At 39.5% G+C, this 27,600-nt stretch overlaps 1 protein-coding gene across 1 annotated transcript in view; it reads right to left on the bottom strand.

Annotated features, from left to right (window-relative positions):
* Positions 1 to 20,581, bottom strand: part of CERK (ceramide kinase) — a gene marked incomplete at its 5' end in the record, with an annotated part of 43,891 nt that extends 23,310 nt beyond the window's left edge. Inside the window, 6 exons of the mRNA XM_082308073.1 lie at positions 2,170 to 2,315; positions 6,177 to 6,240; positions 6,779 to 6,904; positions 8,896 to 9,018; positions 10,193 to 10,306; positions 20,443 to 20,581. Coding sequence (XP_082164199.1) covers positions 2,170 to 2,315; positions 6,177 to 6,240; positions 6,779 to 6,904; positions 8,896 to 9,018; positions 10,193 to 10,306; positions 20,443 to 20,581 — 712 coding nt within the window. The remainder of the gene's footprint in view (positions 1 to 2,169; positions 2,316 to 6,176; positions 6,241 to 6,778; positions 6,905 to 8,895; positions 9,019 to 10,192; positions 10,307 to 20,442) is intronic.
* Between the last annotated feature and the right edge of the window lie 7,019 nt (positions 20,582 to 27,600).

Raw genomic sequence — 27,600 nt, 5'->3', positions numbered from 1 at the left:
CTGACCACCCTGCAATGCATGGGTTTGGCTGTTTCATACACAATTTAAGGTCCCTGTGATGGGTAGATGTGTTATGAAAGGGTTAAGATCTGTTCAGCGATTTGACTGCCTTTTTCAGTAAATAAGCACTTTCCCATATTTTCAGTAATGAATCATTTTAAATATGGTACAATATACAAACAGATCAAGATATGTATTATCCCCTGTACTTCCAAAAACTTAATTAATAGAACTTCAAGGCCAGCTTTCTTACATACCATTATAAATAATTTTTGAGGGATCTGAATAATGACTTGGAGAAAATATTTGAATCATAGCACTGATTACAAGGCTGTACCTCATGTTAGTTCAAGAAATAGAGCATGCCGTATACATTCAAAAAGCAAACAGCTACAATGGACAAAACACAACAAATGAAACACTAAAGTATGTAATAGAAGAAAGTGACTTGATATATGTTAGCAATATTAAAATACCAGTGAAGATCATACTTTTTGGTTACAATTGGAAAAAATGCATTAAGAAATTGTTGAAAAAGCAAGGTTAATCTTTCAGTTTTAACATTCTTATAATTAACTTCCTAAGGACAAAGGAATAGTTCTTAATATTGAGGTTCTTTTTTTAAATTATATCTTCTTATGGTCACTAAGATCACCAGTAGGCAAAATCTTCTGAAACCAACCACGTAAGCAAAAAACCTTTAGTCCAAGAAATTTGCCCAAATAAGGGAAACGAAGGGTAGAACACTTCAAATTCTATTCTTGTTAAGTTTGTTATACAAACTGATTTTAATACAAAGCTTTAACAAATAAAATCAGAATATACTTACATATAGTAATTCTGTTATACAGAACCCTTAATGTGCTAGCTAACAAGGAGAATGAAAAACAGTAAGGGGATATTCACATTGCAACTTTTAGATATCTAACCCTTATTGTACTGCAAGCAGAAAGGGTTAAGCTTCTTCCAAGCAACAATTCAGATCATTTGGTTTTGGATACATTCTTCACAAAGCTATAATGAGTAAAAAATTAGTCACCTAAAGCCTGAGGGTACAAATATACTATTTCACTTGGTGTATTTTTATAACTTGTGCTAAATTTTCTCATAAAGTCTGTGTTTTAGTTCTAGTCAGAAGCTTGTAATACTTATTTCATATCCCAGTTCTTTAATTCTAATCTCAAGCATCTGACTAGAAAACGAGAACAGCATAGAAAAGACACTGAACTGTCCATTTGTCTTTCCAGAGAGTCCTCAAAATTACAGATGCTGTTAAAAAGTTGCAACACTGAATCCAGTCCTGGAAGAGAGAGTCACCTTGTAAGTCAACTTCTGAACGAATCTTGGGGACCAACTGGGCAGGGTAACACCTGGGAGACTAGATTTAACAGCAAGATTGATCCAAAGAGTGTCTATGGTCAATAAAAAAAAATAAGTTTTTCACCAAAGACCTGAATTCCAAGAATGAGTTCTCTTAAATGCCTCTCAATGACAGCAGTCAGGATTGCCTGCAAAAGTGGCTGACATTGAGAACTGTGAAGGTATAGCACCTCTAAAAAGCAGCAGAAACTGCAGCTTGGTCTGGAACCTGAGGACTGTTCCTCAGCTGTAGTTGCCTTACGCTTTCTGTGATGACAACTGGAGGGGGAAAAAAAAAGGGAAGAAGAAATTTTAGCATTTGTCTGGAGTTTGCCAGACCAGCGGCAAGTTCTCATTACAATTCTAACTACATTTGTGGATCATTTGGAACTGGAAAAATATTTATCAGGTAAATCTCTGTTCAGTAAATTTCACTCAATGTGTTCAGATGGGCAAAGGTATTACTGTCAATGTGTTCAGATGGGCAAAGGTATTACTGTCAATGTGTTCAGATGGGCAAAGGTATTACTGTCAATGTCTTATCTTTTATTAACACACAATAAGTCACAAAAAAAGTAATTAAATTCTAAAGTTGCACATTAAGATTTGATTTCCTTGACAGAGTACCCTTCCCAAATAAAATTGCATGTGATCAATAATTATACCAGGATGCAAACAGCTTTATCTAGGTGTCTTTATAGAATATCATTGCTCATATCTTACACTTAGGCCTAAATTCAAGACGTTATGAATAAGAAGAAATTTCAAGAATAAATGAATAAAGTAAACTGGAAGTTAACCCTTTCTTACCAGCAGGAATTATGCCAATCCTTATATTGCACTGGACTAATGGTGCTTTGGGATTATTTTGGTCTATGCCAGAGTCCTTCTGCATTCTTCCAATGAGACCATGCATCACTTCACTGAACATGCCGTCCCCACCAACACAAACAACACTGCCAGGAAACACAAATTAGAATGCACACTAACAGTCAATAAACAACACGGCAAGTGTTCTACTTAGGGCATGCACTGGGCACATCAAAAATAGTTGTTCTATTCTCCTCCTCCATTTTTACAAAATATAGTAGCCCACAGTCAACTTTGCAATTAACAAAAAGCGGAAAAAAAATTCAAGCTACACAACTGCAAATGCACCTAGACATGTCTGTAATGTTAGAAAAAAAATGTTGGAATGCAACCTAAAAAAAAATTTTATCCTCTATTGCTGTGTGCAGACAGACAAATGTCAGTGGAAATTCACTATACAAGGAAAACACTGAACAGAACTGTACATACAGCTTTCTAAGTACGCAAAATGGAAATAGGGTACCTTTACTAAAAAGGGAAAGGTAAGTTAATATTTGTGGCTTCAGGCAGAAGTATTTTTTACACTATTAATTTAATAGGGATATACATCATATGAAAGTCAAAAAAACAGAACAGTGCATGCTTGCATGCTCTTTTGAACATGCTGAGAGCTCATCAAACAGACAGAAGTCATGTATATCTACATAACCATTCATAATGAAACACAGAGTTCTAAATGTTACCAGATGCAAAACTTTGTTTTGCAAACTTAATTCAGGTCAGAGCTGGTGCAGCAGCTACACAGATCCTCAATATGTTAAAGCTCAGCAGAGCGTCCACAGCCAAGCAAATACTAGGAAGTAAAAGACTATTTTACAGCAGTATACATTTCATGCACAATAATCAAATGCACACCCTGAACTCTAAAAGCATAAACATTCTTTAACTGAAAAACTAATTCAAATACACTTCAAAGGAACACATGACAAATCCAAAGTTATGCATGTAGTCCCCAGCATACATGTTTAGGAATATTTACTGTTATCTATAGCAATTATTTCCAATGCATAAACTAATACTTACTCTTCCACATAGTCAGCAACAGATACTGCAGAATGAGCACTTACTTCATAGGATAAATTACTTTATTTAAATTTTAAGTACTGGTGATTTAAATTTACTTATTGCATTTTCAGCAGAAGGAAAGCTTGAAAAAACCTAGTCATTTTTTCATGAATGGAGAGGACAGTCTTAAAAATACACACTGTCCAACTCTAAGTCAAGACCTAAAAGACTGGGAGAGAAGGGAGAAAAGGATATTTGTCTTTCATTTTTATAATTAATTTCTCTTCTCATAGCTTAACTACATTATTCCTCAACTTTAGCCATCTTATCTTTCTCTGCAGACTCTAAGAAAGAGGTTAAGTGGACAAAAATTTCCACATCAGTTCAAGGTCGATGTTGTCTCAGTAGTGTTCTATTTATAACAAGTACTATATCCAGGCTCAGAGATGACAATGATATGAATGCCTATACCTATCAAGGGTAAATACTGACAGATAAAGAAGTTCATATACACAATACCAGTATGACCAAATTTGTTGCAAACATCAGACGACCAATGTGTGAGTCGCACGTGCGTTTAAGTCACATGTGTGAAGGCTCCTAGTGAAGAAGTACTGTAAGAAAGATCTTCTTAGAGTGATGCTTACATTTTGGGTTTATTTTTCTAATGGGCTAGCATTTCATCTTTTAGACAGATGATAACAGTAAACTACATATGCTAAAGGACCTCAGGAGAGGCAAGTCCACAAGACAAATGAGTTTTCAAAGAACTATGGTCCCTTCTAATCTCAACCATTCTGTGAACTAATTCAATAACTAGGGAAAAAAATCAATCTGAAACAGTTTTACAAAGGCTTGTACAACAGGCATATAGATAAGGAAGCACAACAATTCATACGTCAGACTTACTCTAAACATGGTTGCTACCTGCAGAATATTACAGCACACTAGTTCTGCACAACGATGTACAAAAACCTGCTATATCTTAACTGAATGAATATTTTAAGTAACTGTTTTCGAAGAGAAGCTGTTCTATCACTGAGCTATTAGATTAGTACACTCACCATAAGAAATTCTTGTAAAGGGAAATGGGAAGAACAAACAGGAAACACGCACAAGAGGTTTAAATAAACTGTCTCACGTAAACACACTTGGAAGGCAGTGAAGCCGTTTTCATTAAGAATCCTGTACCTAGTTCCAAAATTACAGGCATGGCTTTGCCAAATAGGGAATCTGGAGATTAAATGAAGAATGAAGGGGAAAAAACTCAATCACTGAATGAAGAGAAAGTCACTTATCAGAACCAATGTAAAAGGACAGGTAAACAACAACTAAGTGTAGGAATCTAAAGCTTTTCCTGTATGTGAGAAGAGTCAACCAAACTTGAAGAAACACATGCATTTATGTGGTTCAACCATTTTTAAAATCTTCCATGTAACCATGTGATCTGTTATTTAAAAAGTAGTATTAATAGAAGAACCACTTCCTAACATTACTGTTCACCACAGAAACAGACTTGTACATAACAGACAAAAATTAGGCTTAGAAAGACATGTTGCAGTTCCCAAGCTAACTGCCATTAAGGCCCAGCCTGGGAACAGAAGAATCAAGAGATTCTAGAAAGATCCAGTTCTCTGGCCAACTGTTTATCTCAGTCATGTTAGAGAGAGTAAACCAAAAAACCCCACCAAAGCACAAAAAAGAAAAAATTCTACAGTAAGAGACTGTTTGATTATGCCAAAAACACTTCAGGTACCACCACAATTGGTCACAGCCACTTGTTGTAAAAAACCAATTTCCTAGGAGTGGACAAGGGCTCACTTGCTTCCCTTTTCTGCCCTGTATTGGAATTTCACCAACTGTCAGTATTACCTATTTCAAATCACTTAGGTCAAATGAAAAGGAAAAATCTTAAACAACTAGGTTTTTCTAGGATCCCAGTTTCCCTTCCTTGCACTTCTGCAAAATTAAGAAAAATCCCAGTATAGTCAAAACTGGTTATTTAAAGTCAACTGATTTTAATGCGGGTGAAGTCTAGGAATTCAACCTGTGAATGTAGTTTCTTGCTACCACAATTTGTCAACATCATGCCCTCACTCGAAGTATACAATGCATATAGACCTGCTCCCCTAGCAAAAGTACTCTGAAAAGATAGAAAATGTTTTATTTTTGCAACTTCGCAGTTTAAATGTACCTGTCTACAAGCACAAGAAGATACTATTTTAAAATACTGTAGTTATGAGAGTTTACCTGCATAGATTCTGCATACATTTTCATGATTTTCCAGCTGTGTAACTTGTTTCATGTAATGAAACAGAAACTGGAATGGCTAGCTTATTTATTAAAATATTCGCCTTCTACAGCAGATTTAATAATGGAATGCAATTTCACCATTGGGTTAGGTCTTCTTTTAAAACAGTAATTCCACAACAGAACAAACACAAATAAAGTCCAGTAATGTAGCCATTATTTGAACAGTCCTACATAGTAAGAGGAGCTATCTGAAACGTTTCTAAACAGCTCATGGTTTTTACACACAGGCTGAATGCTACTGATGCAGTGTTCTGGACTCATGTATATGCCAAGATCACCTATACCACAAAACATTTCAGGGCAGTTTTTGAGCTATCACAGAATGGTCAACTTCTAGACGAGCAGAAGTAATCTTACATTTAGCTTTTGAAGACAAATCTCATGCAAACATTGTTATACTATGCTTGATTATATTGTGTGTTGAACAGGTTTACTGAAACAGGTTAGTTTTCCTTTGATATTCCTAAAAGTCGATTTCCTATGGAAAGGAATATGGCCCAGAACTTTCAGCTGTTTTAATAAACATATCAGCAATGAAGGCTACTATTTTAAATTAGAGACAAGAACAGACAGATTACAGAATACATCAGCTACAAAAGGAAAAAAAAAAGGCAAGTGAAGTTACTTACCCATCATATTTATTAATATTAACTTCAAATAAATTGTCCTTAGCATGGTTAGCATGTTCCGTTACTATGAAGAAATAAACACATTAAAAATTACTGTTATAAATATACTATTATAAAATGGTATATAATATACAATTATTAAAATGTTATTATTAATTCATTAATAACCATGATTCTATTACCAATGTCATCATAAAACAGCCTGCCCACAAAATGTGTTTCAAAAGATTTTATGCCAAGGAAAGAACTGAGACAGACATGCACTGCAGTATATATGGAAAAATATTTCACTAAAAAATCGTGCAAGTGAACAATTGGTTTTAACAGTAAAACTTAAAAAGAGGAGAAAGATAGTATCTTATAAATGAAGAGTTCAAATAGCTCAGAAGTACCAGAAATTTTAATTTAGTAAGCAGAAATTTGATATAAGGTCATCATTTATCTGGCTACCTATGCTTTAATTAGAAAGCATTCCCTCTCTACCACTTCGTTTCATTTACTTAGTACGAAAAGGTAAGTAACAGAAAGAACTTAAGCTACTCAGAGATGTTTTAAAGAGTTCATATTATGTTCATTAAGAAATTAAAATATTCATTACTTACTAACAACATCAGTGGAGATAGAAGCCAGACTGAAGAGTGGAGCAACTTTCTGTTCATAAATCCTCTTCCCTTGCCGTTTTCCTCCATATGGATTAATATACACAAGCAACTGCTTTGGTCTAGACTCTGCAGTATGGAAAAATATTATAGTACACTGCTTTTGTACACAAAACAAAAATTCAACAAGCTAAACAAAACCAAACCTGTAAACAAAGTGAACACAGCATACAAGCCTTTTATAACTCTTATTAACTCTTATAACCCTATAACTCTTTATAAAAGAATTCTAAAAACCTGCTTCATCTATTCTTTCTTATACTGAGTATACTGACAGTATTGAACAAATTGGTAATAGGAGAGCAGGTGAAATTCAGAATCATTTCACCTGACTCCATGTCTCACATTCTTATTTATATTATTCTTGCAGTACCTTCCCACTAAATAACATTAGTATCACAGGCATAAAAGACAAAAGACAAACCAATGGCAGCAATAGGAAAGGCACTTGTCAGCGAAGCACACAGAAATACTTTAACATTAATTTATTTAAACAACATTCTTGCTTTGATAACATAGTTAAAATGCATTTCCTTTCAACGATAAAGACACAGTAAGAATACCTCACAAAACTACAGGCTGCACAGCAAGTGCTTGCCCTACAGTGTAACTCCTTCCCCCCAGAAAACACATTTGATACTACTATCTCAAGTTTCTTTGAATCATTACGGATTTACATTGGTGGTGGCATGAAAACAACTATTACATCTCTGTACTAACAGATACACAAGACGTTAATGCTTGCTGCACCTAGAGAGCCTTCCTTGTTTGTATAGAACACAAAGCCCTGTTATAGCATTTGCACTTCCTCAGATGGCATTCTAAATTATTATTTTAAAAGAATAAACAGAATTATTAGATCAGCACACTTGCATAATAAATCCACTCAATCTAGACTGTTTGAATGGTTTAAAGCTGCCACACACACCCAAAGTGCCATTGACTCTCTCTGAGAACCTGTTACCTTCTCTGAAATAGTAGAAGGAACACCTGCACTCAAATGGAGGTGAATGCCCAGGCCACATCTCTCACAGATGTATGGAATGGGTGCACAAACCCCATTTTTGAAAAGATGTTATTGGAAGGCAGACACCTCACGTGTAACATATACAAAGCAAAACCATTAGTAAGATGCATGCTTCCAATGCCTGTTAAGAAGAACTTTTTTTGTTAAGCACCCTTTTTTATTCTGTGAGCCTTAAGTACTTGCTTGAGTCACATCGTAGGTGTACTTGTTTCCAGTCCCTTCTCCAGCTCTGTCTCTCAGACAGACCTCAGATCTATACCGTAGGTACCTTATCTCTAGCCCTGCCTCCAGCCCCATCTCCTGCTGCTCTTGTCTGGCCTCCCTGGATGGACCTGATTATTTCATCTGGGCTGTAAATGGGACCTGCTATCCCCATCCCTGCTCTGCCCACCCTGCTCAGATACAGAGGGACTGCACTCTGCTCTGCGAGAGCACTGCCTGTGCTATGGTCGTCTTTGACTTTCCCTCTGTCATGGAGTTGCTCTGCTCCTGCTCCTCCCCGACATCTATCAAGGTATCTCTTTCAGGAATAACTCCTGAAAAACTACTTTTAGCCTTCCAAGAAGTATATGTCCAATGATTAATGGGAAAGGATTACTGGGAACTCTTACTACGTAAGGCACGTTGTTGATGACAGAGACTGGAAAGGTGAGACAGACACACAAAAAGCCACCCATAAATCTTAAAATTGCTACAATCCTTGTCCTCAGGATTTACTTTCTCCAAAGCTACAGTCATTTAAAGCCTCTGCTAAGCTTCTAATGTGTCCCTATTTTGTGAAAATAATTTACATCTGGGCAAAATTATAAGACATCGATAGCCCTGACTGATTAGAGTAAAACACTCAGTACAACTTAGTCAATATGTGAGATGCAAAAGTAGTGATAAGAATGAGACACTTCAACTCTCAGCTCCCTCAACTTTTGAGCATAAGCTGCTCTTAGGAGTTCAAAAAAGCAGATATATCAAAATAATATTGACATACATGCCTGTAAAATGATGCTGCAAATGTTAGTAGTTTAGTCCAACTTACTCTGCATTTCAAGTAATTCTTTCAGCGCCTGTACCCACTGATTACACAAGTGCTCATCAACACACCAAAACGTCACATCACTGCACCGCCAGCGGTGATTTCGGGCTTTCTTCACATAGTACACTATTTAAATTTTTAAGAGAGAGAGGAGAAGAAGAAAGAGCACAGTAAGACAGTTCTATGACATGACAAATGTATTTCAGACAGATCACAAAAATATCTACCTTTGGAAAAAAGTGGTAATCAACCCCAACTACACATTTCTGCAAATGACAGAGGCATTCAGAGTGTGAACGGGACATTTGTAAAAAGTCAAAATGATACAGAAATGAAAACACTCACTCTAGGTCATTATCTTATAGCAGATGCCCAAACATAAACTTCTTTTTGAACTGAATACAATCCATCTTCCATAAGCTGACTACAGACATACAAAAGTTCACTGAGCTTATATATTATTTTATCTGTATTAAAATCTGCAATGCCTACGTAATATAAAATGCCATAAGCTTAACAGGGTAAGCCAAACCCTCACATCAGCTCCCATGGAACCAACAGGGTTAACTTAATTTCATAAAGCTGAAATTTCAGAAAAAAAGATTTAGAGTTTTCTTGTGCATTAAGAACTAGGCTGGTGAGACAAGAAGTACCCTTACCTTTCCATCTACAGTATCATCAGTCTCTTACTGAAGGACTAAATGTGAGGAAAGTACTCCACAACATAAAATTTTGGCATGGGAGCAATCACATTTGCCCCAGCTTTGCAGCACGGAAGTTACCACTCTCTCCCCAAAACAAATTTATTTCTGGTACTTTGTTTTAAGAACGCAGTCAATCAATACAAAGAACCTTTACATGCACACATTCTGATGATTAGGGATAATTAAAAAAAAAAAACCCAAACATTTAGGACTCATTTTTTCGGCCTCTCTCTTGATTTTCTAGTCAAGTAGTAGAAAGGAAGTGTCCTGCTGCAGTCATTCAGCAGCAGAAAGTAAGACATTAGTTAGGTCTTCATTAAATAACCAAACACCGCATGTGTTCTTAAAGGAAGGGTTTTATTTTCCAAAACAAGGATCTTTAAATGTAAACTGGCAGATTTTTGGTGGAGGTTTTATTTGTTTGTTTGCTTTTGTGGGTTTTTTGTTTGGTTTTTTTTGAGGGTGTGTGTTTGTTTTGGCTTTTTTAAATGTATCATTTCTGTTAAAAAAAATTCTGAAGATTCATTTTGAGTCTGCCCTAAAGTACCTCCAACAAAGTAATTTGCACAAGCATCCTGAGACTGCATTTGCCTTACCTGTAAAAGCATGTGGCTTTGCCATTTTTTGCCATTTGCCAACATTACGCTGTTTCTTGTTAGGTTCAGTTTCTTCTACAGCAATGATCTCAGAGGTCGGTACAAAATAGTTTTCTGTATGAACACAACATCTTACACATTAACATCTTCAAATAGCACCAGAATGATTATTTCTACACACAGTATGATATAGACATACAATTAGAGTAGCTGCTCAATAAGCACAACCAAGACCATATGTAGAAATTTGCTGAATATTTTCAATTTCCTTTTGCCTTTAGTCAAAGCATGTAAACCACAAGCACCTATGAACTACCCCAAATAATTTTAAATTTCTATGACTTCTCAGAAAATTAGGTATTCTAAGTATAAAAACTTTTTTGCATGAAGCCAAAATCCAGCAACACTGATTTCAGAGTAATGAAATTGCCCCTTCAATGACGCCTAGTCCAGATATTTGACAGTGAATAGCACAAGTTATTTCAAAGAATGTGCAACTAAATCTAGTGCAGAGACTACAGACGCTATTTGTTATTCTCAAGTAAGTAGTTGGCTTATGAAAGAAGGGCATTCATATGAATGCTTAAGACTTTAAATCCCACTAAGCTTTTAAACTTCAGGATCGCCTAAGAAGCAAATTCTAGACGTTATGTTTATGTACTGTTAAATATATTTCCCTTGTGTCAACTTTAAAAATATTGTTTTTCAGAATTAAAGGCCTCTTGCTCTTTCGCTATGAAAGAATTTCCTCCACCCTCACTCTTTTTTCTTTTATAGTCCCTTAACACCTTCTCAGTCTTCTAACTCCTGTGAAATTGAGGATATTCTCATTTTCATTACAGGTTTCAAAATTTCTCTTTTACCTTATCTCAAAAAAAAAAAAAGCGGAACTGAAAATTCATGCTTCGTACTTACGTACACGCAAGCACTCTGTGTATATATACACACACAAAACACTTTATTACATGAGATCATATTACAGTAATATAATCTCTCATATAATAACAAGTATAATATGCTTGTTTCTCTCATATAGAGATAGATATATAGAGAGATATAAAGAGATATTAAACACAAAATACAAACACTAATACCGTTGTTACTGGGTTTTATCCTACATTTTATCTTCCTCACTATTTTGCAGAAGTACCGTGGTGGTGGTAAGGAATGTAAAATAAGCAAAAAATTTTCCTGAGCTCTTCACAGCGGTGACAACTCATTTGCCACTAGCTCAATTTTATTGTTTTTCCCTGTCCTATTTATTTGTTTTAGTCAACAGAGTTGTTACCTATTGTCATGTCTACTGACATGTTGTGGACTACACACACAAGGGTTTTTTTTCCTTTACAGGTGTTTTAGTATTTGACTTGATTTATATTCCTTTAGGGATTTTATCTCCCCAGAGGTTTTTAGCTTGACTCCAAAGAAATGTAGCTTCCAAATTTTACACTGAGGTCTTTTATGAATCTGGCTGCGTTTGAACATTTTAACTACTTACAAAACAAATTTCGGCTTATAATAATTTCATTTACTATATTTAAGGCATGATGGGGAAATGCAGCAGTCACAGAATGTCTTTTTAAAGATCCAACAGCAGAGATGAACTTACTAAAAACACTTGTATACAGATATAGATATTGCACATATACACATGTAAGACTATATCAAGTATTTAATATTGGATAGTAACAGTTAATTGGTCTTCCTAACATTCAGAGAAAAGCTATGCTATGTGATCTCAATATGATTATCCACCTATCCATTTATACAAGGTAAAAATACAGAACAGAGATGGAAAAATAAATTAAGGGAAGGGAAAACGTTCTTTAAACTTTCTTCCCCAGAACTGCTCTTAGTTCTCATTTTTCTACTGGCTACGCCACCTATCCATATGTCAGAATATGAAAGAAAGCTTGTTGCATTTATAAAGATTGCACTTAAGTGGTAACTCATTTTGTTGTTGCTCACAGATATGCTAGAAAACTGTCAAACTTCATCTAGATCAAAATTTAAATGACAAAGCCTAATGAACATTTTGGGAAATAGTTATACATACTGGATACTTATTAGCCAGTACACTAGGAGAAGCAACAGAAGTCACTGTTTTATTAGGCATAATAAAGCTGTCCAACTGTACAGACAGCAAATAAGATTAAAAAGCAGTTCCAAATCTGTAACACTGAAAGCATTTCTTTGGAGTATATATATATTTCAGCACATATTACACAGCTTGTATTAACAACCCTAGACTTTGTAACCACTTGTGCTAAGCTCTCCTAATTCTTCAGATGTGCTCTGACAGTCGCATGACTGGAAGTTCTGCTTTTCCAGCAAATCTCTTCATAGATGCGGCAAAAAAGCAAAGAGTAAATGTTTTAGTTATATATGTGCATTTTTTTTCTTAAGCCACAAGAGTTACATATCTGAAAACAACAGATTCCTGAAACAAACAAACAAACAAAACCAAAAAACAAAAAACCACACCAACCAAACAACAAAACCAGCCAAAGAAACCCAAAAGAAAAGAACAGAGTGATCCCACCTTCCCTCTGTAAATCTTTGGGTTCGGTAAGTCTGACAAGTTTCTGTTCTATGAATATCAGCTATGCTGACTGTGGCCCTCAGTACTACTTGGCACTGTACAAGCAAGAAACCACTCCACTGCCCTGATAGCATACTCCAATCTTAAGGCAGTCAAAACCACACACTACCTAATACAGTAATTGCAGAGGGCCAGAAAGATGCAAAAATGTCTTAAATATAAACATGTTATTCAGAACATTCCCTACAGCTTATAAAAACAAATCTGAGTGCAGTGGCATTTGTGTTTGAATAGAGCTCAAGAATTTCTATCAGTCCAAATATGACACTATCACTATTCGACTTAGTATTATACAATATATTGTTTAATCAGAAAGCAAATCAACTACTTAGTCCCACCCTCCCCCCTTTTCCCTGGAAGGAGTTTCTATTGCAAAGAAATCAAATAGAGACCTTCAATACAAGCAGAACAATCCTGCTCCTATAAACACAATGCCCTCATCTGACATTTAATCACCAAAACCCACCTCACTAAAACAAGTAGAAGGACTACCCTGCCCTCTTCTGAGAGGTCAACAAGGTTCACATATGTACTAGTTATACTCCTTTCCCACATCTACTTTTGTAGCATTTACCCCATGATCAAGTAACATGAACCATTTCTTTCACTGGTTTAGCACAAAGGCCTTCACCTTTATGAGTTTCTCTCAAAACATGGAAAATCTTACTGCTACATTAACAAAAAAAAAAAGGTACCTACACCAGCACTACTAGGTCAATGTTAATGAAAAAAGTTGAACTATGGGGTCAGACCATACCAAACACTTTCACTTGGCTCAGTACAATATACTCAACCAAGCAGCACACAACAGTTCCTAGACAAAATTCCAGGCAAATTACTGTGACTTTTTCAACATACACATCTAGATTCAAGAGACTGAATTTCGCATTCAGAAATACTGAAGTACATATCAATTTTCTTAAGCTTAATCTCAAAGATCTTCACACATTTATGTTTTCATGTCTCACCTTGTTCAACGTCTAGCATACATGACACACTAAAGACAATGAGTTGTCCACCCAGAGCAGCCAGATGAAGGGGCATGGCAAAAAAAAAAAAAAAAACAACAAAACACCCAACAAAAAAACCAACAACAAAAACGAGAAAACCAAACAAAACACACAATGGACAGGTGACAGTCTTCCCAGCACACTCATCACTCATTCTGGGTCACGGTGCTCTTATAGTCTTAAGAGACAGGCCTCCTGAAGTGCAAACTAACAAATCAGCAAAATATTGTGTTAGATGTATACTGCTTTTCCCCACACTAAGCAAGGGGGGAGGGAAAAAAAAACCCACCAAGGTAAGCACACTAACAGTGGGCTTTCTTTGTGAAAAATGTAGCCAGCAGTTGTGAAGTGTGTTCTTCTGTGTTAAGAAAGGCTTTGTGGTGTGTCATTGCTGTCTGCCACTCCCACAGAACACTTCCCGAGTTTATAAGCAAACTTACTCAGAACCCCAGTCAAGATTTGTTCATTCATCACTGCCAGCTACATATCCTACAGGCCAAATTCCTCCCTCAGAAATGTGTTCGCTCAAAGCAACACAGACATGTGCAAAAGCATAAAAACATCACTGATCACAGCATTTGGTTTATTCTTAAAATTCAGCTCAGGCCCATGGATGCAGTGGCATTCAGAATTAATTTAAATTATTAGTATACTCTTGTGACTTAAAAATATTAAGAACTAAAAAGCTGGAGTGCCGATTTAAAGAAAAAGTATTTTTTCAGTCACTTTGGAAACTAATTTAGTGTTACAGACCACATGAACAGTAAATTATCTTGTCCTAAGTTTAAGCTTTGCCTTCACCTAAAAGCAAGAAAACAAGAATGTTTTCTATCAGAAGGTACATTGCATTATACTCATCGTGCACTACAGAAAGCTACATCTAATAAAGACCAGAATAAGAGAAAATGGTGGATAGGGATACAGAGCAGAACTACAGAGAATTCATGTCCTGAGGGAGGGGGAAGAAAAAAGGCATGACTACTAAATGATTTAATTCAAAACTGTGGAAGAGTCACAGAAGCATCTGAAGGCCATGATCTCACACTATACAGCCAAGCATAAAAAAAAAAAGCCAATTTCCTTAAGTAAATCTTCAAGTACTTCGTAAACCAATACACAATAGATCAATTCCTAATATGATCACACACAGTTGCTACTTCACATCACATATCTGAATTTGAATCAAATCACAGCAATTTGAACTTGGATCAATTTGCATATTTAAATCATGAATGTTTTCCCATTGATTTTTTTTTTTCATTTCCAGATTAAATCTTTTCAACTCAACTATGAATATTTCAATGGTAAAGCAAGAAATAAGATGCACTTCTTCACTGTAAGGGGGGCGGAACACCAAAAAGGTGTATGCTGAAAAACACGTATAGTTTAATGTAGTGTGTATCCATATTTGAATAATGTATCTTCCAGAAGATGACATATTCCAAAGAAAAATGCCTTCTAGAGCTATTATTCCACACATCCTACCGGTTCAATGTAGTCAGTAGAACTGCCTAGAGAAAAGCAGGGTTCAGATTTCTACACGCGCTTAGTGCCAATTGGGAATGACTGATGAAAAATGACCTTGACTAAGGATGTGCCAACACACTCCAGGTGCTGGACAGACTTTGTTTCCAAGCAGACCCACCTCTGCTCTCTCGGTACTGTGTTTACCAAACTGAGCATTCTTTAGAATCCACACCATCAGAATGGCATCAGTCTTGTAAACACTAGTACTGAGGCTTCCTCCAGTGGTTGTTTTGGGGGAGAGCTGGGAAAGACACACCAAGGGAGAATTCTGAAGGAAGAAATAGAAGGGCTAAAAGAAAGTGCACACAACAAGTGAAGAAATACAGTCCAGTGTCCAGCTTGATCACCCCCTTCATACTTGTACTTTACAATTAAAAAAACCAGAAAAACATCAAGAAAATCTCATTCTGTGTTTGTAATCCCTTAGTACTAGTACATGATACAATCTTAGCCAATATTTCTAAAATACCTGTAAGTACATATGTATAACATATAATCTGCTATGAAATCTGGTACACAAAGTTTTATTATGTGTTACTTGAGAAAAACCTGACTGTGCCATCAACATCAGGAAATAATAAAACAATTCATCTGCCCAGCTTTGCAGATCAACTAAATCTCATGGTGAAGTGTTATAAGGTTGAAAAATAATGTTCTTCAGAATATTTGAAGATGAAGGCATGCCTAAGCAAAAAAAGGTGCATAGCTAAAAGTAACAGAGAAAGACATGAAAAATTTCAGATAAAACTTTTCTCTCTAAGTTCAAACAAGTCTAACCAACGAAAGAATGGGAAATGGGAACCTCATTACACTGAAGACAGAACCTGAAAATATGATGCTGTTAAACAAGGTCTAACACTAGGAAGGAACGTAAACAGTACTTAGGATTTAAGGTTTTAAAACCATACCATGGCTTGAACAAACATTTTATGTTTTTGTTATTGTTCGTATCTTCTCAATGGTAGCATTAAAAATAATTCTCCTGAATTAATATTTCTTTATTCACAAAATGCATTTTCATAGAATCATAGAATCCTAGAACCATTAAGGTTGGAAAACACCTCTGAGATCATTAAGTCCAACCTGTTAACCTAACTGCCAGGTTCACCTCCAAACCTAGCACCACATCCACGTTTTTTGAACACTTCCAGGGACTGTGATTGCACCACTTCCCTGGGCAGTCTGTTCCAATGCCTAACCACTCTCTCCATGAAGAAATTTTTCCTAATATCTAATCTAAACCTTCCCTGGCACAACTTGAGCCCATTTCCTCTCGTCCTGTTGCCTGCTACTTGGGAGAAGAGACCGACCCCCACCTCGCTACAACCTCCTTTCAGGTAGTTGTAGAGAGCAAGAAGGTCACCCCTCAGTTTCCTGTTCTCCAGGCTAAACAACCCCAGCTCCCTCAGCCTCTCCTCATAAGACTTGTGCTCCAGACCCTTCACCAGCTTCGTTGCCCTTCTCTGGACACGCTCCAGCACCTCGATGTCCTTCTTGTAGTGAGGGGCCCAAAACTGAACACAGTACTCAAGGTGCAGCCTCACCAGTGCCCAGTACAGGGGCACTATCACCTCCCTGGTCCTGCTGGCCACACTATTCCTGACACAAGCCAGGATGCCATTGGCCTTCTTGGTCACCTGGGCACAGCGCTGGCTCACGTTCAGCCAGCTGTCAACAAGCACCCCCAGGTCCTTTTCTGCCAGGCAGCTCTCCAGCCACTCCTCCCCAAGCCTGTAGTGTTGCATGGGGTTGTTATGACCCAAGTGCAGGACCCGGCACTGAGCCTTGTTGAACCTTTTTTGACAGAATGTGTTTTAAAAAATATGTATATATATTTTAATAACGTACAAAGATGAGAAAACACAAGAATCTCCCCATATTCTGTAAAGCTATATTTTCCTGGACAATAGGAGAAAGTCTCTGTTGTTTCCTATATGTTCATGAATTTGGATGCAATAAGAAGAGGTAGATATTTCAACACTTCTACAATATACCTAACGATAGCTCTAGTTCCTTACCTGTCAAAGTCTGAAAACCTTGACAAAATATATACCAAACCATTTTTAGTTATGTAGCTAAATCCAAGACAGTAATAAATACTCAGAAAATAAGCAGCCCTCATTGAGTTTTTTCAGTTTAAAGACAACTGTGTCACTGTAATGATGACCTATTAAACAAGAACATATAGCACTTTATACTGCATAATTAAGTCTGAATTTAGGCATAATGCACAATACTCACACAGTCAAAGGCTAAATGGTAGAAAGATAGCAATCTTGGTCAAGCAACTCCTCTGAAATTATATGCTTCTAACTAACCATCTTCCATATTATGAAGTTTATTTATATACTGTCATGTATGCTGCTCATATTTCCAAAATAATTGTAGCAAACATGATGAGCCATCCCAGGTCTTAAAGGAGCTTAAAGACAATAGGGCAGCAATAACATAAAACTGTGATGGTATTAAAGCACAAATGCAGGAAACACATGAATTAATCAGGATGTTAAGAAAAGGAGGTATGTCATCTATTGTATTGCTCTCTACATAAATTATACCTGTGCCTCCAGAACACTTAGGCATTTCTTTTTCTTCTCCCACCTTCCCTTTTCTCTTTTGATTTCATATCATATTTTCCAAAATCTTGTAGATAGCTATGTTACAGGACAGCAGCCACACTCAGCAAACAGTCTTGCCTCCTAAGGAATCTCCAACTGGGTACTACTTCAGAAACTGCCTCAAAAGGAGTCTAGTTTACTATGTCCCACTCTCCTTCCACCATTGCCAGCATCCTGACATCCACTTTGGAACAGGCTTCAGGACAGGTTCATACTCGGTCTAGCCCACCAGGAGTAAGTCAAGAAAACTTACAACTTAAAAAGTTGTAAAATCTTACAACTGTAAGCAGTGGTAAACTTTAGAGTGCCAATAAAAGAGCTAGCGTGGTTTTGTGGCACTCTTGCATGGTCTAAAGGAAGTCGTCACACAGTAGAATGAGGCTCCCATTGAACTTGCTCTAGCCTACACATCAGTCACAACTGGTAACTCTGCAAAGGCATTTTTAGAAGGATTTTACACAATTCAACAGAATTCTCTCCAGAGCAGGGGGCTACTTTACCTAGGCAGAGCAACTGTCCCAAAAGGCTTTGAAACTTTAAATTTAAGATCTGTAGACTAATTTTATTTCATTTTGAAAAGTAAACAGCTTATTTTTCACACCAATATATTAAGCTTGGCAGAATTAAAGAACTAAACTGTTTTCAAAGTCTTAAGTTCATTTAGCTGCACATCTGAAGTAAGTTCAGAAATTTTCAAATACTTTTTTCAGCAGTACTGCTAATAAAAACCAGATTATGGCAAATTGTATTCACACAATAGCAGGGAAAGGATAACAACCTCTGTTTTCATGTTATGAAGAATAAGAAAAGATGTACTTAAAACTTGACCAATTCTCCGTTATGTAAACTACAATATCAAATTCTTACAATTCTTTTTGAGTCCTCCTCCTCCTCCCTTTTCCCTCACCTTTTTTCAAAGAGCCTCAGGCCAATAAGATATCATGGTAAAATCAGGAAAATATTTAAGAAAGGTACATGGTAAGAAGGGAAGAACTATTTAACTATTTAAGTTTGCGAACTTGCCTGCGACTGGAGACATCTATATTCAAACCTTTCTCAGATAAACTTGTAGTCAACCTTCCTATTATTAGTTTCTCTCTGCCTCAGTTCCTCCAACCTCTAAAATGAGGATGACAGCAGTTTTCCACTCTACAGCAGCTGCTGTGAAAAGAAGGACATTACACATTTTCAGATGTTCATATACCATGCTAATAGAGCTATATTAATAATGGGAATAATTACTATATAAAAACCCCAAGGTCAAAGCTTCTGATAAAATACCACCTAAAGTGTAGTAAAAAGCTTGATATACTGTATGCACAGATATTTTAGAAGTTATCCTGAAATTTTGCCAGGTACTTTCAGCAGTAACCTCTCGCGCTTGCAGTTTTGTAACTCAGCACTATTCTAATTGCACAAAAGGGGAACTACAACAGCTTTATTACCCCATTACAAACTATTAGCCTACATTAAATATTTCCAAAACACTAACTCGCAAAAGTTAAACTTGCTTTGGAAATTTCCATGCAGCTTTTTAGAAAGCAAAGAGCTTTAAAAGCAACTCATTTGAAAAAAGAAATAATTGCCTCAAACACTGCCTTAGTATGAAAGTGTTTTTTAACCACAACTAAGTCATGTAACTGAAAATAAAAAAGTTACATTTAAAGTTCTGTAAGTCTATTATGTCCTGCTACGATTAATTTCAATACAACATTACGAACTACATGCTGCTACCCACTCACAGCACCAAGAAACAACGGGGTTCAGCTAAACAAATCTGTGCTTTCCTCATGCAACTGCAGGGACAAGTTTCTTGCCTCTGCTGCCAGAGGCACGCTCCCAGAACAGATGCCTCAATTGCCTTCTTTTCTCCGTCAAACACGGACCTCGCTGCCCTCGCACGCAGCGTCTGCGGCTCCTCGCGAGTGGCTTTCAGCTCTGTTCCGAGGCGCGCCGGCCGGCTGGCAGGCTCGGCACAGCCGCCGGCCTGCCGCCGCTGCGTCCGCGGCTTCACCCCCGCTCCCTGGTACCCCGGCGGGGCCGCCGCGCTGCCGCACCGCCGGCCCCGGCCCGCCTGGGGTTAAGCCGCCCTCCGCCTTCCGCCCTCGGACTCTGAACCCCAAAGGCGACGGCTGCTGCGGGGCAGCGGGCGACGCCGGCTGCCGGCCGCCCTTCGTAGGGGGAAAAGGCGCCCGAGCACAGGAAACGCTCAGCGCCGACGGAGCGCTCGAACGCTGAACGCGCTCCGAGCCGACAGCCGCACGCCGCCGCCGCGAGAGCCGGCTCCAGCAGCGCCCCGGCGGGGGCAGGGCCGGCCGCAGGCCGTCCCCGCCGGCCCCCGCGCCCGAAGCCGCCCTGCCCCACGCCGCCAGGGTCGCTGCGAGCGCCCTTCCCCCGCCGCCGAGGAGAGGCGGGCCCGGCCCGCCGCGAGGCCGCGGCAGCCGCGCTAACGGCCGCCCGCCACAGCCCGGCCCGCCCCGCCGCTGCACTCACCGCCGCCGCGGCGCGGCGGGCGGGGGTCGCGCCAGGCCAGCAGCCCCCGCTCCTCGTCTAAGGTGACCTCCCAGGAGCGCTGCCCCAGCCCCAGCGAGGAAACCAGCCGGGGCCGCCGGCCGCCCAGCAGCTGCTCCATGGCCGCCGACAGCCCGGAGCGCGCCGCAGCCGGCTACCGCATGGCCCAGGGGAGCGGGCAGCCGCCGCGGGGCGAGCCCGGCAGCTAACGGCGCCCCTCGCCCGCCGCTAGCCGGCCTGGCCCCCGGGAGGGGCGGGGCGCGGCGCGGCGTCAGCGCCTACGCCAGCGCCGCCGGGGCGGGGCCTGCGCGGGCCGCGGCTCCCCGGCCCGGCGCCCGGCTCCCAGGGGCGGGGCGCGGCCGGAGCGGCGAGGGCGGGCGGCGGCTGCGCTTGCCGGCCCCCGCGGGCGGGCTGCCCGGCGCTCCGGGGCGCGGAGGAGGCGGAGGGCCCGCCGCCCCCCCGGGCCGCCTTGTCTCCTCTCCCCGCTGGCCGGAGCCACGCGCTCCGCGCCGCGGCGGGGGCTCCCCCAGGCTGAGCCCGGGGACGGCCGGCGCGGGGGAGGTGCCGGAGTCCCCGAGCCGGAGCACTACAACCATCAGCATCCTGCCCAAAATACGGGCAGAGCGAGCGGCGGTTGCTCCGCCTCTGACCTTACTCCAAACCTACCGGTGCTGAGTATTTCCTGCAGAGGCTAGAGGAAAAGGCCGCTGGTCTGTTCCCAGCGGGGTCCAGCCGCGGGCCAGTCCTCTGCTTCACAAGGGTGCTACAGACGCTCCAGCTGGCTTTGCTCAGAGCCAGCGCGGGGCTAAAAAGCTACTGCACTTGAGGTCTGCTCTGAACCTTGTAATGTACCCACAGTTCATTTTCTGAAAACAAACGAGCTAGGCACTGTCATCCCAGTTATGTGTTCAAGATGACAGCCTTCCTGTGCCACAAATACTCGTCACCTTCTACCTTGATTATTGCACCATCCTTTCCTCTGGCCTTGAAAGACATGATGTTGCCAACTTTACTGTTGAAAATACCTAGGTATGCCACGCTTTCACAATTTCAGGGAATAGTTTGTTTCTGTCAGTTGTATTGCCCTTTACATTTTCAAGTCCTTTGCTCCACAAACACCTGTAAAGCTCTTTATATTGAGGCTTAAAGTAAAGTTTGTTTGTTGCAAAAGTCTGTTGTACACATTAGTCTGCCAAATCCACTGCTGAGCAGGCATTAGCGTCTCACTGGTTCTTTTCATTTTGCCAGCTACATCATCTGTTATCATCCCTCCTACACTTTGATCGTAAAATCCCTGGGCCACAAATGTCCTTTTTGTTTTGGGTTGTACCATATCTAGCACATTTCATTTCCATTATTTGTAACCACCTCTGCAAACCAGAACAGCTGTGTGGAAACCACAGCCTAATGCTGATGCTCACAACGCAACAGAGACGCTCTCGGTGCTGACACCCTCACACACGCTCCAGGAGCTAATGGATCACTAATATAAAACTGTATTCGTAAAAATATTATTTATCATTTCTCCACTAGGGAAATTAGATCTAATCTTTTATAGTCTACAGTCACCTGAATCAATATTCTTACCCTGTGATCCATGCTAGCTGAAGAAGTAAAAAGTTCATTCTTTTTACCGCTCTTGCCTATGACTACTTCCTTTTATTCTTATTAATTTGACAACTGTTTTTGGCCTAGCTAAGGCTAAAGCCTTCAGCTGTAAAACACAGAATTGATAAAATATTCTCTGGTCTATTAGAAGCCTACAAAGGTGTACTAGCACCACTAGCATGAATGGCATTCCCCATCCACATTTCTTATTTGTTTAGATAAGGAGAAGCCACTTATTTCTTACTTGCACATCATTTTAGTATAACAACGTTTTCGTCCATGATTTGGGATCCTCCATGCTACTACAGGAATGTCTTGCAGGAATTCGGTTGGTCGGTCCCTTCTCCCTAGTAACAAGTGATAGGACGAGAGGAAACAGCCTCGAGCTGTGCCAGGGGAAGTTTAGGTTGGATATTAGGAAAAACTTCTTCACCGAAACGGTAGTCAGGCACTGGAACAGGCTGCGAGGAAAGTCGTTGAGTCTCCATCCCTGGAGGTATTTAAAAGAAGGGTAAACGTGGTGCTCGAGGACACGGTTTAGTGGTGGACTTGGCAGTGATAGGTTAACGGTTGGACTCGATGATCTTAAGGGTCTTTTCCAACCTTAATGATTCTATGATTCTAATTCATACAAGTGCTGTGTTTGGGCTGCTCTGGCATTCTCCAGTAGTCCCTTGAACACCAACACGTGCTTCTGTCCCTAGAAAGTAAAGGTCAAATTTGAGCCAACACAATATTTTTTTCCATCAGTTTTAGTACTTTGTGATTTTCTTCCCTGAGTCTAACAGAGAAAGAATTTCTAAAGGATGGCTGACTTGGTAGGCTAAAACACACACATGTCAATTATTGTTTTACTGCTTATTACATAAGCCTTTAATTACCACTGAGGGGACAGAACAGCAGATGCAGCGATGCCAGTAAACTGCAGGATTTATAGTCTAAAATCTTGGAGCTAAAGATGGCTGATCACAGGGCTCCACCCTGAGAAATGGCATGGTTGTAAAAGCGCCTCATTTTGTTCACAGGTCCACAGAGGCCACAAGAAGGCTTGCAATTGTAGTTATCTTGGGAACAATAATACGTTGCGTAACAAGTACAATTCACCATGTCAAATGGGAAGCATGCAGGAAGGTAACGCAGCTTACAAGGTTTATCTCTATCACCCATTTATTATCTATCTAGCAAACAGCATACCTTTTAAAGCCAACTTTCTCTCCCCAGTGTCTGATTTTATAATAGGTCATTGAATTTGAATGACACCAAGTCAAGTGGTGCGGCTGACACGCTTGAGGGAAGGGATGCCATCTGGAGGGAGCTTGATAGGCTTGGGGAGTGGGCCCAGGCAAACCTCATAAGGTTCAACAAGGCCAAGTGCAAAGTCCTGCACCTGGGTCAGGGCAATCTCCAATATCAGTGCAGGCTGGGGGATGAATGAATTGAGAGCAGCCCTGCTGAGAAGGACTTAGGAATACTGCTAGATGGACAATTGGGCATGAGCCGGCAATGTGTGTTTGCAGCCCAGAAAGCCAATCGTATCCTGAGCTGCATCAAAAGAAGTGTGGCCAGCAGGTCAAGGGGGGTGATTCTGCCCCTCTACTCTGCTCTGGTGAGACCCCACCTGCAGTACTGTGTCCAGTACCTGTCCAGTACCTGTTAGAGCGGGTCCAGAGGAGGGCCACAAAGATGATCAGAGGGGTGGAACACCTCTCCTGTGAAGAAAGGCTGAGAGAGTTGGGGTTCTTCAGCCTGGAGAAGAGAAGAATCCAGGGAGACCTTACAGAATCCTTTCCATACTTAAAGGGGTCTTATATGAAAGGTGGAAAGAGATATTTTACTAGGGCCTGTAGTGACAGGACAATGGGCAATGGTTTTAAACATTAAGAGGGTAGGTTTAGACTGGACATAAGGCAGAAATTTTTTATGATGAGGGTGGTGAGACACTGGTACAGGTTGCTCAGAGTTGTGGATGCCCCATCCCTGGACGTGTTCAAGGTCAGGTTGGACGGGGCTCTGAAGCAACCTGATCTACTTGAAGGTGTCCCTGCCCACGGCAGGGGCATTGGACTAGATGATCTTTAAAGGTCCCTTCCAACCCAAACCATACTATGAGTCTATGATCTCTATAAAATATACTTACTCCTAGCAACAACTCCTAGCTGTACTGAATGGGATCGTTACACGATAATGTAGGCAATCAGTTAAGGAACACTTCTAAGCAGGTACCTCTTTTTAATCAACTGGAGCAGAAGCAGACAGGTATTCTTCAGCATGACCTGCACTACCAAAATACTGATTTAAACCATTACAAACTTGAGCTGTCTCTCTTCCAAATCTTTTCGAGGTGTACTTCTTCATTAGGACCCTGTAACTAATTTTTTCCACAGTGAAGATCAAGCATGCCCTTGTAGTACCCTGACAGAAATAGAAAGTACTGTGTATCCACCCTCATCTGAGAGAGCAAAAGGTCTAAAGTGAAAAAATGTAAAATATCTTAACCAAAGTGAAAGCTCGGTAATACCCACATAAGTGCACTGGAAATCAAAGAAGAATCATATTCCACCATATTTTTGCCACTCAGTTCTGTGTTGCAAGTAAGAGGGAACCACAGATTTTTACCAAGAACTCTGGAAAACACAGCTTGTCAAAGACATGTGATGGAGCTCTTCAGCTGCTATGCCCTGGCTTCAGGCTCAAGGACTCCTCCGTGTCCCAAGGAACACCTGCAATGGTGCTCAGTCCCCCTGAGGGAAGAGAAGGAGGTTCCAGATCAGTGAAGATGTTCCTAATACTGTCCCTCGAACATGTAGGTGGGAGCCAGCTGTGGTCTTGTCCAAATGACATCTGGTATGGAATGGAAACTTTAATCTCATTGCTCAGGAATTTAAAACTGGAATGAAAATCGATAAGAAGTTTTTGCTTTGCATATTTTTTGCTGCCCATTGATAATTACGAAATATTAATTTTCTTCCACAGAGAAAATGCCCCAAGAAAGTTTTTAAACAGCTTCTTAGGAATTATAAAAAATTTTTATCTCAGTGCATTGCAGGCAAATTGAAGTATTTAGACATGAATCAAACTCTGTTCTCAAGTACATACAGGCAAGTCCCATTAGAACAGTGTAAATACACACAAAGGCCAAATTTGGCAATTGAAATACTTTTTGAAAATGGAAACTAACCAACAAAGGTAATAGAACAGAGGAAAATAATTCATTTTAAATATCAAAATACTGACTAATGTTCTAATTCCTTTTCTACTTATGAACAAACAAAGACTGAAGCATGAATGGAATATTCTTGCTGCTGATGGAAAGAATGACATCACCATCTCCAGAAAAATACCTGAACTATTTTAAAGCACTTCTATGCTTTTATCATAAAAGTTTAAATTACAGTTACTATTGGAAATGATCTGGAAGAAAGCAGCTTTAAAGGCTTGTCAAAAAGGATGATTGCGGCCCTTTAGTCACTTGAGCCAAAAGGTAATTGAGAGAAAGTTGCTGGTATACTGGAGGGTATGGGAATGGATCCAGAAGATACTTTGTTTTCTTGTGAAGGGGAATGTTGCATACTGGTCCTGAACCATGGAAGTTTACAGAATCCTTCCTTTCTTCCAAAGCTTCAACCTACCTCCATATTCTCTGCATAAACTACCTATTACTGTGAAAAATACTAAATGCGATTTGTTTCAAGCTGTTAGAGCTGTGACTCTCACCTACAAGTATACACAGATATAAATAAATTTATATTTGTTTCTTTAGATCCTTATTCCTATTTTAATTATTAGCCTCAATGGGAGTCCCTGAGGAGCTGTGAGACCCCCCTCTCATCCAACTGCATCCTTTTAAGAAACAATGAAATTAAAAGTTTCCCGTCTGACGGAATGATAATGCTCTCTGGCAGTGCACAACTTTGGTCTTACGTTGATAAATTGTTGCAATTAGTTGAAAAGGCCAGGAACCACTGTTCTTTCTTCTGTTTTAAGAAACCAATACAGGAAGATGTTATCTTCTTGATAGCCTTGAGTGGTACAGGGTGTGTAGGGGCCTGTATAAGGAACGCTTGCTCTGCTCTGGTAAGAATGCTTGAACAGGTCTTTCCCTGCAGTGCTTGTAGGCAGAACTGCTGGTAACATCCAGAAGCTTCTCTCTTCTGTCCATTCTTCAACTACATCAGTTGTTCTAATAAAAGACTATATCTCTTTCTGCAAGATATGCTTTGCTGATATTCCCAGTCCCTCAAAGCTCAAATTGCTCTTTACCAGGCACGTGCAGACCTTGCCTGGAGCACGCCCACATGCTTTTTTGCAAAACCATGCATATGGACCAGTTCTCAAGAAGAGCTCCATGAGATGGTAACTCTGGGTAGGCAGACAATTCTTTATAGTTCAGATACCAAACTATTATCAAACTATGTATCATGTTCAATAGTAACCTCCAGCATATATACTAACTCTTATACTTACTGGACATATTTGTAGCCTCCCAATGTTAATAACTTGAAAAAATATAACAGCACAGAAATCAGAACGTGTACGTGAAGAACCTACATTCTTTAAAAAAGTTTTTGACTCTGTATAGCTGCCAGGATTAAAACTCTAGCTGATATACACTGGATCAGATGAAACATAAACTAATTTATATTATTATTTTAAATAATTTTCAAATTTTTTTTCTTATCTCTGAGAAAATGACACTGATGTGTCATTTCTGACTAAAAAGGTAGGTAATCATGCCTGTGATCAGAGGTAGATTGAGCTCACTCAGAAGCTAGTGAAATGCCTAATCACCAGTTACCAAAAAGGCCTCCTGCTCCCTTCTCGACATTCGGAAGGTTCTTCAACACTTTAATCAATTTTTGTCCTTGGGAACTTATCAGCTATCAAATGTACCCTGAAACATAAACATTCACATCAGTCTTCTTGGAAGACATCTACTTTTGACCTGATATTCACAAGCTCATGCTTTTTTCAGTACCTCTACAAGACTACAAATAATTGCAGTTAAAGATGTATCTTGAGGTCCCTCTTCTTACAAGAGCAAGAGATGTTCTAAGACATAGCCAGTATTTACATGATAGCAGAGTTACTTTATGAGGAAGAAGAATGTTCAGAAGGGCAAAGACATTTGGCTAAACTAAAAAAAAAAAAATCTGGTGCATTAAACTCTCTCTTGTGAATACTGTCATTTTGAAGTCAAGTAGCATGAGATCACCAACTTGACTTTCCTAAAAGTCCATGTTGAAAAATTCATGATTTATACTCAAGATGTATAGTTTCATATTTTCATTCAAACTATCCCACCATTTCAGTTTCAGCAGAAAAAAGCAATCCTACACAATACCTTTATCAGAACAAAATTAATTCAGAAAAGATAAGAGTATATGAAAAAAAAAATATAGGTTTTCTCAATCTTAGCAGTCTTTGGACACAGTCTCATTGGTCTTGTTATTGATTCATTGTATAATTGGAAAGTTCATAGATGCATAAATTCATATTTTCATAATATCTACCTTTGCAAAGACAAAGATCCTG

Source organism: Platalea leucorodia, assembly GCF_965183815.1.
Source record: "Platalea leucorodia genome assembly, chromosome: 4".
NCBI lineage: Eukaryota > Metazoa > Chordata > Aves > Pelecaniformes > Threskiornithidae > Platalea > Platalea leucorodia.
The sequence above is the reverse complement of the archived record's forward strand: the minus strand, read 5'-3'. Positions and strand labels throughout refer to the sequence as shown.